At 50.2% G+C, this 14,117-nt stretch overlaps 1 protein-coding gene across 1 annotated transcript in view; it reads left to right on the plus strand.

Moving 5' to 3' along the window:
• Positions 1–13,904, plus strand: part of LOC147095448 (matrix metalloproteinase-17-like) — a 99,531-nt gene extending 85,627 nt beyond the window's left edge. The window contains exons 8-10 of the mRNA XM_085974593.1: positions 2,712–2,864; positions 3,653–3,910; positions 9,199–13,904. Of these exons, the coding sequence (XP_085830719.1) occupies positions 2,712–2,864; positions 3,653–3,910; positions 9,199–9,473 (686 nt within the window). The 3' untranslated portion in view covers positions 9,474–13,904. The remainder of the gene's footprint in view (positions 1–2,711; positions 2,865–3,652; positions 3,911–9,198) is intronic.
• The last annotated feature ends 213 nt before the right edge of the window (positions 13,905–14,117 follow it).

The following is a 14,117-nucleotide window of genomic DNA, read 5'->3' on the forward strand; positions in this document are numbered from 1 at the left end:
ACAAGCCAAATGAATGTTGAATGTTTAAATGTCTTAATCCAAATGTACACTCTCGGGAGCCGCAAGCCTACATTTCGTTGTACTGCACTTGTGCACTATCAATGACAATAAAGTTGATTTGATTTGATTTGATTTGTGTGACACCCAATTTGCCCTGGGAGTGTTTGATGGGACAGTGTAGAGGGAGCTTTACTCTGTATCTAACCCATGCTGCACCTGCCCTGGGAGTGTTTGATGGGACAGTGTAGAGGCAGCTTTACTCTGTATCTAACCCGTGCTGTACCTGCCCTGGGAGTGTTTGATGGGAGAGTGTAGAGGGAGCTTTACTCTGTATCGAACCCGTGCTGTACCTGCCCTGGGGGTGTTTGATGGGGCAGTGTAGAGGTAGCTTTGCTGTGTAGCTAACCTGTGCTGTACCTGCCCCGGGAGTGTTTTATGGGGCAGTGTAGAGGGAGCTTTACTCTGTATCTAACCCATAGTGTACCTGCCCTGGAAGTGTTTGATGGGACAGTGTAGAGGGAGCTTTACTCTGTATCTAACCGGTGCTGTACCTGCCCTGGGAGTGTTTGATGGGACAGTGTAGAGGGAGCTTTACTCTGTATCTAACCCGTGCTGTACCTGCCCCGGGAGTGTTTGATGGGGCAGTGTAGAGGGAGCTTTACTCTGTATCTAACCCGTGCTGTACCTGCCCTGGGAGTGTTTGATGGGGACAGTGTAGAGGGAGCTTTACTCTGTATCTAACCCGTGCTGTACCTGCCCTGGGAGTGTTTGATGGGACAGTGTAGAGGGAGCTTTACTCTGTATCTAACCCGTGCTGTACCTGCCCTGGGAGTGTTTGATGGGGACAGTGTAGAGGGAGCTTTACTCTGTATCTAACCCGTGCTGTACCTGCCCTGGGAGTGTTTGATGGGACAGTGTAGAGGGAGCTTTACTCTGTACCTAACCCGTGCTGTACCTGCCCTGGGAGTGTTTGATGGGACAGTGTAGAGGGAGCTTTACTCTGTATCTAACCCGTGCTGTACCTGCCCTGGGAGTGTTTGATGGGACAGTGTAGATGTAGCTTTACTCTGTATCTAACCCGTGCTGTACCTGCCCTGGGAGTGTTTGATGGGACAGTGTAGAGGGAGCTTTACTCTGTATCTAACCCGTGCTGTACCTGCCCTGGGAGTGTTTGATGGGGACAGTGTAGAGGGAGCTTTACTCTGTATCTAACCCGTGCTGTACCTGCCCTGGGAGTGTTTGATGGGACAGTGTAGAGGGAGCTTTACTCTGTACCTAACCCGTGCTGTACCTGCCCTGGGAGTGTTTGATGGGACAGTGTAGAGGGAGCTTTACTCTGTATCTAACCCATGCTGCACCTGCCCTGGGAGTGTTTGATGGGACAGTGTAGAGGCAGCTTTACTCTGTATCTAACCCGTGCTGTACCTGCCCTGGGAGTGTTTGATGGGAGAGTGTAGAGGGAGCGTTACTCTCTATCAAACCCGTGCTGCACCTGCCCTGGGAGTGTTTGATGGGACAGTGTAGAGGAAGCTTTACTCTGTATCGAACCCGTGCTGTACCTGCCCTGGGGGTGTTTGATGGGGCAGTGTAGAGGTAGCTTTGCTGTGTAGCTAACCTGTGCTGTACCTGCCCCGGGAGTGTTTTATGGGGCAGTGTAGAGGGAGCTTTACTCTGTATCTAACCCATAGTGTACCTGCCCTGGGAGTGTTTGATGGGACAGTGTAGAGGGAGCTTTACTCTGTATCTAACCCGTGCTGTACCTGCCCTCGGAGTGTTTGATGGGGCGGTTTAGAGGAAGCTTTACTCTGTATCTAACCCGTGCTGTACCTGCCCTGGGGGTGTTTGATGGGGCAGTGTAGAGGTAGCTTTGCTGTGTATCTAACCTGTGCTATACCTGCCCCGGGAGTGTTTTATGGGGCAGTGTAGAGGGAGCTTTACTCTGTATCTAACCGGTGCTGTACCTGCCCTGGGAGTGTTTGATGGGACAGTGTAGAGGGAGCTTTACTCTGTATCTAACCCGTGCTGTACCTGCCCCGGGAGTGTTTGATGGGGCAGTGTAGAGGGAGCTTTACTCTGTATCTAACCCGTGCTGTACCTGCCCTGGGAGTGTTTGATGGGGACAGTGTAGAGGGAGCTTTACTCTGTATCTAACCCGTGCTGTACCTGCCCTGGGAGTGTTTGATGGGACAGTGTAGAGGGAGCTTTACTCTGTATCTAACCCGTGCTGTACCTGCCCTGGGAGTGTTTGATGGGGACAGTGTAGAGGGAGCTTTACTCTGTATCTAACCCGTGCTGTACCTGCCCTGGGAGTGTTTGATGGGACAGTGTAGAGGGAGCTTTACTCTGTACCTAACCCGTGCTGTACCTGCCCTGGGAGTGTTTGATGGGACAGTGTAGAGGGAGCTTTACTCTGTATCTAACCCGTGCTGTACCTGCCCTGGGAGTGTTTGATGGGACAGTGTAGATGTAGCTTTACTCTGTATCTAACCCGTGCTGTACCTGCCCTGGGAGTGTTTGATGGGACAGTGTAGAGGGAGCTTTACTCTGTATCTAACCTGTGCTGTACCTGCCCCGGGAGTGTTTGATGGGGCAGTGTAGAGGGAGCTTTACTCTGTATCTAACCCTTGCTGTACCTGCCCTGGGAGTGTTTGATGGGGCAGTGTAGAGGCAGCTTTACTCTGTATCTAACCCGTGGTGTTATTCGTCAACAGACCATTTCTTCTGGCGAATGCAGCGTGGGAGGAATCTCGTTTCCTTGAACGCTGCGCAGATCAAGAATTTCTGGCATGGTTTACCCACAGATCTGAAGAATATCGACAGTGTTTATGAGCGATTGACTGACAACAAAATTGTCTTCTTCATAGGTGAGGAGTTTGACCAGAGCGCAGACTACTCCACTGATCCACTCACACACACACACACACACACACACACTGTGCAGGAAAGGCCCAGTCTCCATTCTCGGCCTAGTGCTGAGTTAGCCTGATCTAACCCAGTGTGGGACTGAACCCCCTCCAGCCCCTCACACACACACAGATGCGCACACAGAGCACCAGGCTACATCCCCAGCCTTGAGACAGGTCGTGAGGCCCCCTGCCCACCCAATTGTCCCGCTTGGCGATGAGGTGTAGAATCCGTGCCATCTCTACCCTTTCCTAAGGGGTGTGGGAGCCTGTACCAAAGTGGGAGACAGGTCAGGGTCAGAGCTTCCTTCCCAAAGGCTGATTCCCCAACGTACGAGTGGTGCAGGCAATGAAGAGCTAACTGTGGCTATCCCGAGAGCCGTTGATGCACAGAGGGTGTGGGACTGAGCCCCACACAGAGCAGGAAAGGCCCAGGCTTCATCCCCGGCCTGTGCTGAGTTAACCTGATCTCACACCCGGTGTGGGACTGAGCCCCACACACACACACACACACACACAGAGAGAGCAGGAAAGGCCATCCCCGGCCTTGAGACAGGCCGCTCGGCCCCCTGCCCACCCAATTGGCCCACTTGGCGATGAGGATTAGATGGGCCGAAGGCACTTGGTCCCATGGCCTGGTGCTTGCCCAGAGCGAGCCAGGAGAGATAGGCCCCTGACCCTCAGTTGGTACGTCCCCCCCCCTCAACCTGCTCGTCACTGACTATATTGCGTGTCCTCCCCCCCCACAGGGAGCAAATACTGGGTTTTCACGAACACGAGAGTGGAGCCGGGCTACCCGCGGCCCATCAGAGACTTCGGCCTGCTCGTGCCCAGCATTGACGCAGCCTTCGTCTGGGCCCACAACGGGAAGACCTACTTCTTCAAAGGGGACGAGTTCTGGCGATACGATGAGCAGCAGAGCAAGATGGACACCGGCTACCCCAAGAAAGTCAGCCTGTGGAAGGGCGTGCCCCCTGACCTGGATGATATCACGGGCTGGATTGACGGTAAGTGTGTGTGCGAGTGTGTGTGTGTTAGTGAGTGCGTGTGTGTTTGTGTGAGATTGAATGTTTGTGTGTTAGTGCATGTGTGTGTGTGAGAATGTGTTTGTGTGTGAGTGAGTGTGTTAGTAAGTGTGTGTGTTAGTGAGTGTGTTAGTGAGTGTGTGTGTGTGTGTGTTTGTGTGAGCTTGCATGTTTGTGTGTTAGTGAGTGTGTGTGTGAGAATGTGTTTGTGTGTGAGTGAGTGTGTTAGTAAGTGTGTGTGTTAGTGAGTGTGTTAGTGAGTGTGTGTGTGTGTGTGTTTGTGTGAGCTTGCATGTTTGTGTGTTAGTGAGTGTGTGTGTGAGAATGTGTTTGTGTGTGAGTGTGTTAGTGAGTGTGTGTGAGAATGTGTTTGTGTGTGAGTGTGTTAGTGAGTGTGTGTGTGAGAATGTGTTTGTGTGTGAGTGTGTTAGTGAGTGTGTTAGTGAGTGTGTTAGTGAGTGTGTGTGTGAGAATGTGTTTGTGTGTGAGTGTGTTAGTGAGTGTGTGTGAGAATGTGTTTGTGTGTGAGTGTGTTAGTGAGTGTGTTAGTGAGTGTGTGTGTGAGAATGTGTTTCTGTGTGAGTGTGTTAGTGAGTGTGTGTGTGAGAATGTGTTTGTGTGAGATTGAATGTTTGTGTGTTAGTGAGTGTGTGTGTGAGAATGTGTTTGTGTGTGAGTGTGTTAGTGAGTGTGTGTGTGAGAATGTGTTTGTGTGTGAGTGTGTGTGTTAGTGAGTGTGTTAGTGAGTGTGTTAGTGAGTGTGTGTGTGAGAATGTGTTTGTGTGTGAGTGTGTGTGTTAGTGAGTGAATGAGTGTGTGTGTTAGTGAGTGTGTGTGTGAGTGTGTGTGTGAGAATGTGTTAGTGAGTGTGTGTGTGAGAATGTGTTTGTGTGTGAGTGTGTGTGTTAGTGAGTGAGTGAGTGTGTGTGTTAGTGAGTGTGTGTGTGAGTGTGTTTGCGTGAGATTGAATGTTTGTGTGTTTGTGTGTTAGTGAGTGTGTTAGTGAGTGTGTTAGTGAGTGTGTTAGTGAGTGTGTGTGTGAGAATGTGTTAGTGAGTGTGTGTGTGAGAATGTGTTTGTGTGTGAGTGTGTTAGTGAGTGTGTTAGTGAGTGTGTGTGTGAGTGTGTGTGTGAGAATGTGTTTGTGTGTGAGTGTGTTAGTGAGTGTGTGTGTGAGAATGTGTTTGTGTGTGAGTGTGTTAGTGAGTGTGTTAGTGAGTGTGTTAGTGAGTGTGTGTGTGAGAATGTGTTAGTGAGTGTGTGTGTGAGAATGTGTTTGTGTGTGAGTGTGTTAGTGAGTGTGTTAGTGAGTGTGTGTGTGAGAATGTGTTTGTGTGTGAGTGTGTGTGTTAGTGAGTGTGTGTGTGAGTGTGTTTGCGTGAGATTGAATGTTTGTGTGTTTGTGTGTTAGTGAGTGTGTTAGTGAGTGTGTTAGTGAGTGTGTTAGTGAGTGTGTGTGTGAGAATGTGTTAGTGAGTGTGTGTGTGAGAATGTGTTTGTGTGTGAGTGTGTTAGTGAGTGTGTTAGTGAGTGTGTGTGTGAGTGTGTGTGTGAGAATGTGTTTGTGTGTGAGTGTGTTAGTGAGTGTGTTAGTGAGTGTGTTAGTGAGTGTGTGTGTGAGAATGTGTTTGTGTGTGAGTGTGTTAGTGAGTGTGTTAGTGAGTGTGTTAGTGAGTGTGTTAGTGAGTGTGTTAGTGAGTGTGTGTGTGAGAATGTGTTAGTGAGTGTGTGTGTGAGAATGTGTTTGTGTGTGAGTGTGTTAGTGAGTGTGTTAGTGAGTGTGTGTGTGAGTGTGTGTGTGAGAATGTGTTTGTGTGTGAGTGTGTTAGTGAGTGTGTGTGTGAGAATGTGTTTGTGTGTGAGTGTGTTAGTGAGTGTGTTAGTGAGTGTGTGTGTGAGAATGTGTTTGTGTGTGAGTGTGTGTGTTAGTGAGTGTGTTAGTGTGTGTGTTAGTGAGTGTGTGTGTGAGAATGTGTTTGTGTGTGAGTGTGTGTGTTAGTGAGTGTGTTAGTGAGTGTGTTAGTGAGTGTGTGTGTGAGAATGTGTTTGTGTGTGAGTGTGTGTGTTAGTGAGTGAGTGAGTGTGTGTGTTAGTGAGTGTGTGTGTGAGTGTGTTTGCGTGAGATTGAATGTTTGTGTGTTAGTGAGTGTGTGTGAGAATGTGTTTGTGTGTTAGTGAGTGTGTTAGTGAGTGTGTTAGTGAGTGTGTGTGTGAGAATGTGTTAGTGAGTGTGTGTGTGAGAATGTGTTTGTGTGTGAGTGTGTTAGTGAGTGTGTTAGTGAGTGTGTTAGTGAGTGTGTTAGTGAGTGTGTTAGTGAGTGTGTGTGTGAGAATGTGTTAGTGAGTGTGTGTGTGAGAATGTGTTTGTGTGTGAGTGTGTTAGTGAGTGTGTTAGTGAGTGTGTGTGTGAGAATGTGTTTGTGTATGAGTGTGTTAGTGAGTGTGTTAGTGAGTGTGTGTGAGAATGTGTTTGTGAGTGTGTGTGTATTCGTGTGTTAGTGAGTGTGTGTGTGAGTGTGTTTGTGTGAGCTTGCATGTTTGTGTTAGTGAGTGTGTGTGTGAGAATGTGTTTGTGTGTGAGTGTGTGTGTTAGTGAGTGAGTGAGTGTGTGTGTTAGTGAGTGTGTGTGTGAGAATGTGTTTGTGTGTGAGTGTGTGTGTTAGTGAGTGAGTGAGTGTGTGTGTTAGTGAGTGTGTGTGTGAGTGTGTTTGCGTGAGATTGAATGTTTGTGTGTTAGTGAGTGTGTGTGAGAATGTGTTTGTGTGTTAGTGAGTGTGTTAGTGAGTGTGTTAGTGAGTGTGTGTGTGAGAATGTGTTAGTGAGTGTGTGTGTGAGAATGTGTTTGTGTGTGAGTGTGTTAGTGAGTGTGTTAGTGAGTGTGTTAGTGAGTGTGTGTGTGAGAATGTGTTAGTGAGTGTGTGTGTGAGAATGTGTTTGTGTGTGAGTGTGTTAGTGAGTGTGTTAGTGAGTGTGTTAGTGTGTGAGTGTGTTAGTGAGTGTGTTAGTGAGTGTGTTAGTGAGTGTGTGTGTGAGTGTGTGTGTGAGAATGTGTTTGTGTATGAGTGTGTTAGTGAGTGTGTTAGTGAGTGTGTGTGAGAATGTGTTTGTGAGTGTGTGTGTATTCGTGTGTTAGTGAGTGTGTGTGTGAGTGTGTTTGTGTGAGCTTGCATGTTTGTGTTAGTGAGTGTGTGTGTGAGAATGTGTTTATGAGTGTGTGTGTGTTCGTGTGTTAGTGAGTGTGTTTGTGTGAGTGTCTGTGAGTATGTGTGTGTGAGTGTGTGTCACTGAGTGTTATGAGTGTGTGAGTGTGTATGTGTTAGTGAGTGCGTGTGTGAGTGTGTGTTTGTGTGAGATTGAATGTTTGTGTGTTAGTGAGTGTGAGAATGTGTTTGTGTGTGAGTGTTTGTGTGTTAATGAGTGTGTGTGTGTGTTAGTGAGTGTGTGTGTGTTAGTGTATGTGTGTGTGAGAATGTGTTTATGTGAGAGTGTGTTTGTGTGTTACTGAGTGTTATCTGAGAGTGTGTGTGAGTGTGTTTGTGTTAGTGTGTGTGTGTGTGTGTGAGAATGTATGTGTATGTGTGTGTGTTTGTGTGTTACTGAGTGTTTTAATAAATTTAATAAATTAAACAAGGTTTATCTAGATTAAAAACCTGGTGCCAGGGTTAAGGACATCTTCTCGGGCTGGAGAGGAACTTGGAGTGGGAGGGGGAGGATCCAGTTGTCGTGGTCCACGTAGGTACCAATGACATAGGTAAGACTAAGAAAGAGGTTCTGCTGAGGGAGTGTGGGCAGCTAGGGTCTAAATTAAAAAGCAGAACCACAAAGGTAATAATCTCTGGATTACTACCTGAGCCACGAGCAAATTGGCAGAGGGTCAATAAGATCAGAGAGTTGAATGCGTGGCTCAAGGATTGGTGTGGGAGAAATGGGTTTCGATCCTTGGGGCACTGGCACCAGTGCTGGGGAAAAAGGGAGCTGTTCCGTTGGGACGGGCTTCACTTGAACCATGCTGGGACCAGTGTTCTGGCGAATCGAATAACTAGGGCTGTAGATAGGGCTTTAAACTAAATAGTGGGAGGCTGGGGGGAGGGTTCAAGCGAGGGGATATTTAGAAAGTTAAAGAGAAAGGACAGGGCAATAGTGCAGGGTGGCAATATGGGCAATGAAAACCAGAGTGTGACAGGAAGGGACAGAACGTACAAGCATAAGAGTGTACCAGCAAATAAGGTCAGAGTCGGGAAAAATGATAAAAAGACAAAATTAAAGGCTCTTTATCTGAATGCACGCAGCATTCATAACAAGATAGATGAGTTGACAGCACAAATCGAAATAAATGGGTATGATCTAATAGCCATCACAGAGACGTGGTTGCAAGGTGACCAAGGCTGGGAACTGAATATTCAGGGGTGTTTGACATTTCGGAAGGATAGACAGAAGGGAAAAGGTGGTGGGGTAGCTCTGTAAATAAAGGATGAGATCAGTGCAGTAGTGAGAAATGATCTTGGCTCGGAAGATCAAGATGTAGAATCAGTTTGGGTGGAGGTAAGAAATAGTAAGGGCAAGAAGTCACTGGTGGGAGTAGCCTACAGAACCCCTAACAGTAGCTACACTGTGGGGCAGAATATAAATCGAGAAATAATGGGGTCTTGTAAGAAAGGTACTGCAATAATCGTGGGCGATTTTAATCTTCATATAGATTGGACAAATCAAATTGGCAAAAGCAGCCTTGAGGACGAGTTCATAGAGTGTATTGAGGGAGGGGCCGAAGCCATGGAGGGATTTGAAAACAAGGATGAGAATTTTGAAATCGAGGCGTTGCTTAACCGGGAGCCAGTGTAGGTCAGCGAGCACAGGGATGATGGGTGAACGGGACTCGGTGCGAGTTAGGACACAGGCAGCCGAATTTTGGATGACCTCAAGTTTACGGAGGGTGGAATGTGGGAGGCCAGCCAGGAGCGCGTTGGAATAGTCAAGTCTAGAGGTGACAAAGGCATGGATGAGGATTTCAGCAGCGGATGAGCTGAGGCAGGGGCGGAGACCGGCGATGTTACGGAGGTGGAAATGGGCGGTCCCTAGTGATGGAGCGGATATGTGGTCGGAAGCTCAACTTGTGATCAAATATGACACCAAGGTTGTGAACACACTTGGTCAGCTTCAGACAGTTGTGCGACATGATGTGTGCGGTGTGTCTCTCGGCGTGTGACATCCGCAGTGTTGGAATGCGTTGAACTAAAAGCCGACTCCTCCCTCTCTCTCCCTCCCTCCCGCAGATGCCACCTACTTCTTCAAGGGGCGGGAGTACTGGAAGATGAACGGAGGGGAGATCGAGGTCGAGTCTACGAGGCCCAACTCCACCCACCGTGACTGGATGCGCTGCGACGTCCCGACAGGAGGGCCCCGCGACCCAGGAGCCAGAGACCCCAACGGGGGGAGCTGCAGCTGCCCACTGGGCCGGAACGGGGGCGGGGTCGTGACCTCCAGCCTGCCCCACCTGGCGGCCGCTCTTCTGGTCTGCGTGTGCGGCCGCTTATTTCTCGCGGACTAAAGCTTCAGGCTCAGTCCGCACTGTAACCTGCCCCCACCACCCCCTCTCAAAGGACAAGGGGAGTGGGCGGCCCGTGGGCCAACTTCAAACGATTTCTGTCGCTGTGGAAACGGCCTTGCACTTTTAATCAGGGGCCTGCGGGAAATCAGATCCTCTGGGGGAGGTTAATGATATGGTCATTCACACAACACAGCGGGTCTGACTCTCTCTCTGTCTCTCTTTCTCTCACTCTCTGTCTCTCTCAAACACTCTGTTTCTCTCTCTCTGCCTTACTCTCATTCTCTCCATCTCTCTGTCACTCTCTCTTCCTCCTCTTTCTCTGTATCTCCCTTTCTTCCCCCCTCTTTCTTTCCCTCATTCCCTCTCACTTTCCCTCTCTCTCTCAGCTCCCCCTCCCTTTCTCTCTCTGAGTCTGTCACCCCTTCTCTCTCCCTTTATCTGTCTGTCTCTCTCTCACTCTCTCTCTGCCTCTCCATCTTTGTCTCTCTCTCTCTGCCTCTCCCTGTTTCTGCCTCTCTCTCGCTTTCTCTCTGTATGTCTCTCTCTCTCTCTCTCTGTTTCTCTCTCTGTCTTTCCTTCTCTCCCTCTCTCAATTCCTCCCAATCCCCACCCTCCTCTCTCAGGAACATATTGCCATATCAGTATTGCCTTGCAAAAGAAAATGTAAATCGCTGTGCTCTTTTAAATGCTGGGCTCTAAGTGGATGAAGAAAATTAAAGGGACAGTGTTCACCAGGGATCCTGTAAAACCAGCTGAGTTTAGGGAGGGAGGGGGAGGGCAAAGAGGAAAGGGGTTCTGTTTCTCTAATGGTTCCTAACCTGGGCTGTTGAAAGACGCTGCTTGCACGGGAGGGGAGACCGGGGCCTTCGTGAGTAGAGGACTATAGCTGCAGTTCCCCTTTAAGAAGGGTCCAGACTTGCTGGGCGGTTGGGTGCAGGATCACATCATGACCAGCCGAGGGCGGCAGTGCTCCCTGTGAAAAGTGCCGGCGATCGCTGACACTACAATGGCGACCCCATCGGGTTATCTGTGGTACTGCAGGCAGGCTGGGAGGGCAGTGGGCATTGATACAGGGCTATGGGGAGAGAGCAGGGCAGTGGGATTAGTTGGGGATTGATACAGGGCTATGGGTGGAGAGCGGGGCAGTGGGATTAGTTTGGGAATTGATACAGGGCTATGGGTGGAGAGCGGGGCAGTGGGATTAGTTTGGGGATTGATACAGGGCTATGGAGAGAGAGCGGGGCAGTGGGATTAGTTTGGGGATTGATACAGGGCTATGGGGAGAGAGCGGGGCAGTGGGATTAGTTTGGGGATTGATACAGGGCTCTGGGGAGAGAGCGGGGCAGTGGGATTAGTTTGGGGATTGATACAGGGCTATGGAGAGAGAGCGGGGCAGTGGGATTAGTTTGGGATTGATACAGGGCTATGGGGAGAGAGTGGGGCAGCAGGATTAGTTTGGGGATTGATACAGGGCGATGGGGAGAGAGCGGGGCAGTGGGATTAGTTTGGGGTATTGATACAGGGCTATGGGGAGAGAGCGGGGCAGTGGGATTAGTTTGGGATTGATACAGGGCGATGGGGAGAGAGCGGGGCAGCGGGATTAGTTTGGGGATTGATACAGGGCGATGGGGAGAGAGCGGGGCAGTGGGATTAGTTTGGGGTATTGATACAGGGCTATGGGGAGAGAGCGGGGCAGTGGGATTAGTTTGGGATTGATACTGGGCTCTGGGGAGAGAGCGGGGCAGTGGGATTAGTTTGGGGATTGATACAGGGCTATGGGGAGAGAGCGGGGCAGTGGGATTAGTTTGCGGTATTGATACAGGGCTATGGGGAGAGAGCGGGACACTGGGATTAGTTTGGGATTGATACAGGGCTATGGGGAGAGAGTGGGGCAGTGGGATTAGTTTGGTGATTGACACAGGGCTATGGGGAGAGAGCGGGGCAGTGAGATTAGTTTGGGGATTGATACAGGGCTATGGGGAGAGAGTGGGGCAGTGGGATTAGTTTGAGGATTGATACAGGGCTATGGGGAGAGACCGGGGCAGCAGGATTAGTTTGGGGATTGATACAGGGCAATGGGGAGAGCACGGGCAATGGGATTAGCTTGGGGATTGATACAGGGCTATGGGGAGAGAGCAGGGCAGTGGGATTAGTTTGGGGATTGATACAGGGCATTGGGGAGAGAGCAGGGCAGTCGGATTAGTTTGGGATTGATACAGGGCTATGCGGAGAGAGTGGGGCAATGGGATTAGTTTGGGGATTGATACAGGGCTATGGGGAGAGAGCAGGGCAGTGGGATTAGTTTGGGGATTGAATCAGGGCAATGTGGAGTGAGGGGGCAGTAGGATTAGTTTGGGATTGATACAGGGCTATAGGGAGAGAGCGGGGCAGTGGGATTAGTTTGGGATTGATACAGAGCTATGGGAAGAGGGCAGGGCAGTGGGATTAGTTCAGGGATTGATACAGGGCTATGGGGAGAGAGAGGTGCAGTGGGATTAGTTTGGGATTGATACAGGGCTATGGGGAGAGAGCGGGGCAGTGGGATTAGTTCGGGGATTGATACAGGGCTATGGGGAGAGAGTGGGGCAGTGGGATTAGTTTGTGGATTGATACAGCACGATGGGGAGAGAGCGGGGCAGTGGGATTAGTTTGGGGATTGATACAGGGCTATGGGGAGAGAGCGGGGCAGTGGGATTAGTTTGGGGATTGATACAGGGCTATGGGGAGAGAGCAGGGCAGTGGGGTTAGTTTGTGGATTGATATTGGGCTATGGGGAGAGAGTTGGGCAGTGGGCTTAGTTTGGGGATTGATACAGGGCTATGGGGAGAGAGTGGGGCATTGGGATTAGTTTGTGGATTGATATTGGGCTATGGGGAGAGAGCGGGGCAGTGGGATTAGTTTGGGGATTGATACAGGGCTATGGGGAGAGAGTGGGGCAGTAGGATTAGTTTGGGGAATGAAACTGGGCTATGGGGAGAGAGTGGAGCATTGGGATTAGTTTGTGGATTGATACAGGGCTCTGGGGAGAGAGTTGGGCAGTGGGATTAGTTTGGGGATTGATACAGGGCTATGGGGAGAGAGTGGGGCAGTGGGATTCGTTTGTGGATTGATACAGGGCTATGGGGAGAGAGTGGGGCAGTGGGATTAGTTTGTGGATTGATATTGGGCTATGGGGAGAGAGTGGGGCAGTGGGATTAGTTTGTGGATTGATACAGGGCTATGGGGAGAGAGTGGGGCAGTGGGATTAGTTTGTGGATTGATATTGGCCTATGGGGAGAGAGTGGGGCAGTGGGATTAGTTTGGGGATTGATACAGGGCTATGAGGAGAGAGTGGGGCAGTGGGATTAGTTTGGGGATTGATACAGGGCTATGGGGAGAGAGTGGGGCAGTGGGATTAGTTTGGGGATTGATACAGGGCTATGGGGAGATAGCGGGGCAGTGGGATTAGTTTGGGGATTGATACAGGGCTATGGGGAGAGAATGGGGCAGTGGGATTAGTTTGGGGATTGATACAGGGCTATGGGGAGAGAGCGGGGCAGTGGGATTAGTTTGGGGATTCATACACGGCTATGGGGAGAGAGTTGAGCAGTGGGATTAGTTTGCGGATTGATACAGGGCTATGGGGAGAGAGTTGGGCAGTGGGATTAGTTTGGGGATTGATACAGGGCTATGGGGAGAGAGTGGGGCAGTGGGATTAGTTTGGGGATTGATACGGGGCTATGGGGAGAGAGCGGGGCAGTGGGATTAGTTTGGGGATTGATACGGGGCTATGGGGAGAGAGCGGGGCAGTGGGATTAGTTTGGGGATTGATACAGGGCTATGGGGAGCGAGCGGGGCAGTGGGATTAGTTTGGGGATTGATACAGGGCTATGGGGAGAGAGCGGGGCAGTGGGATTAGTTTGGGGATTGATACAGGGCTATGGGGAGAGAGTGGGGCAGTGGGATTAGTTTGTGGATTGATACAGGACCATGGGGAGAGAGCGGGGCAGTGGGATTAGTTTGGGGATTGATACAGGGCTATGGGGAGCGAGCGGGGCAGTGGGATTAGTTTGGGGATTGATACAGGGCTATGCAGCTGGGCAGATCCTCGCGAAGGTGTTTGGAGGGAAGGTGGGAGAGTGGCTTTATTGATCAGCGGGAGTGTATGAAACGAGATTGAGAAAGAAAACCGAGATTCTCAGCGAAGGAACGAAGGAGTTGGAGAAGTTTGTATGGATCGGAATCAGGACCCGGACCACAAACCCCTGGCTGTTGAAAAAATGCTGAAGCCTTCGAGAGGCCAGGAGGCCGAAGACACATCGAACAGGACCGAGTTTTTAAATCGGGCATCTGAAGAGAGAAGCCAGGAGGAACCATGATTGGTCGCGACGCCCTTGAGAGAACTTTGGAGCAAAAGTTTATGTGACACTTGATTAAAGATTAATTTCAGCTCGCCGTCTCCGTGTCTCTGTCCTGCGGAGTCTTTCCTTAATTCAGTCTTGGGATGTGGGTGTCGCTGGCAAGGCCGGCAATTATAGCCCATCCCTCATCACCCTGTGAGTGTCTGTGTGTCTGTGTGCATGTGTGTGTGTGTCTGGGACTGTGTGTTTCTATGTGTGTGTATCTGTCAATGTGTCTGTGTGTCTGGGGTTGTGTGTCTGTGTG

The sequence above is a fragment of the Somniosus microcephalus genome, unplaced genomic scaffold, assembly GCF_052327205.1.
Source record: "Somniosus microcephalus isolate GS21.2 unplaced genomic scaffold, FLI_Smic_1.0 unresolved_chr1, whole genome shotgun sequence".
NCBI lineage: Eukaryota > Metazoa > Chordata > Chondrichthyes > Squaliformes > Somniosidae > Somniosus > Somniosus microcephalus.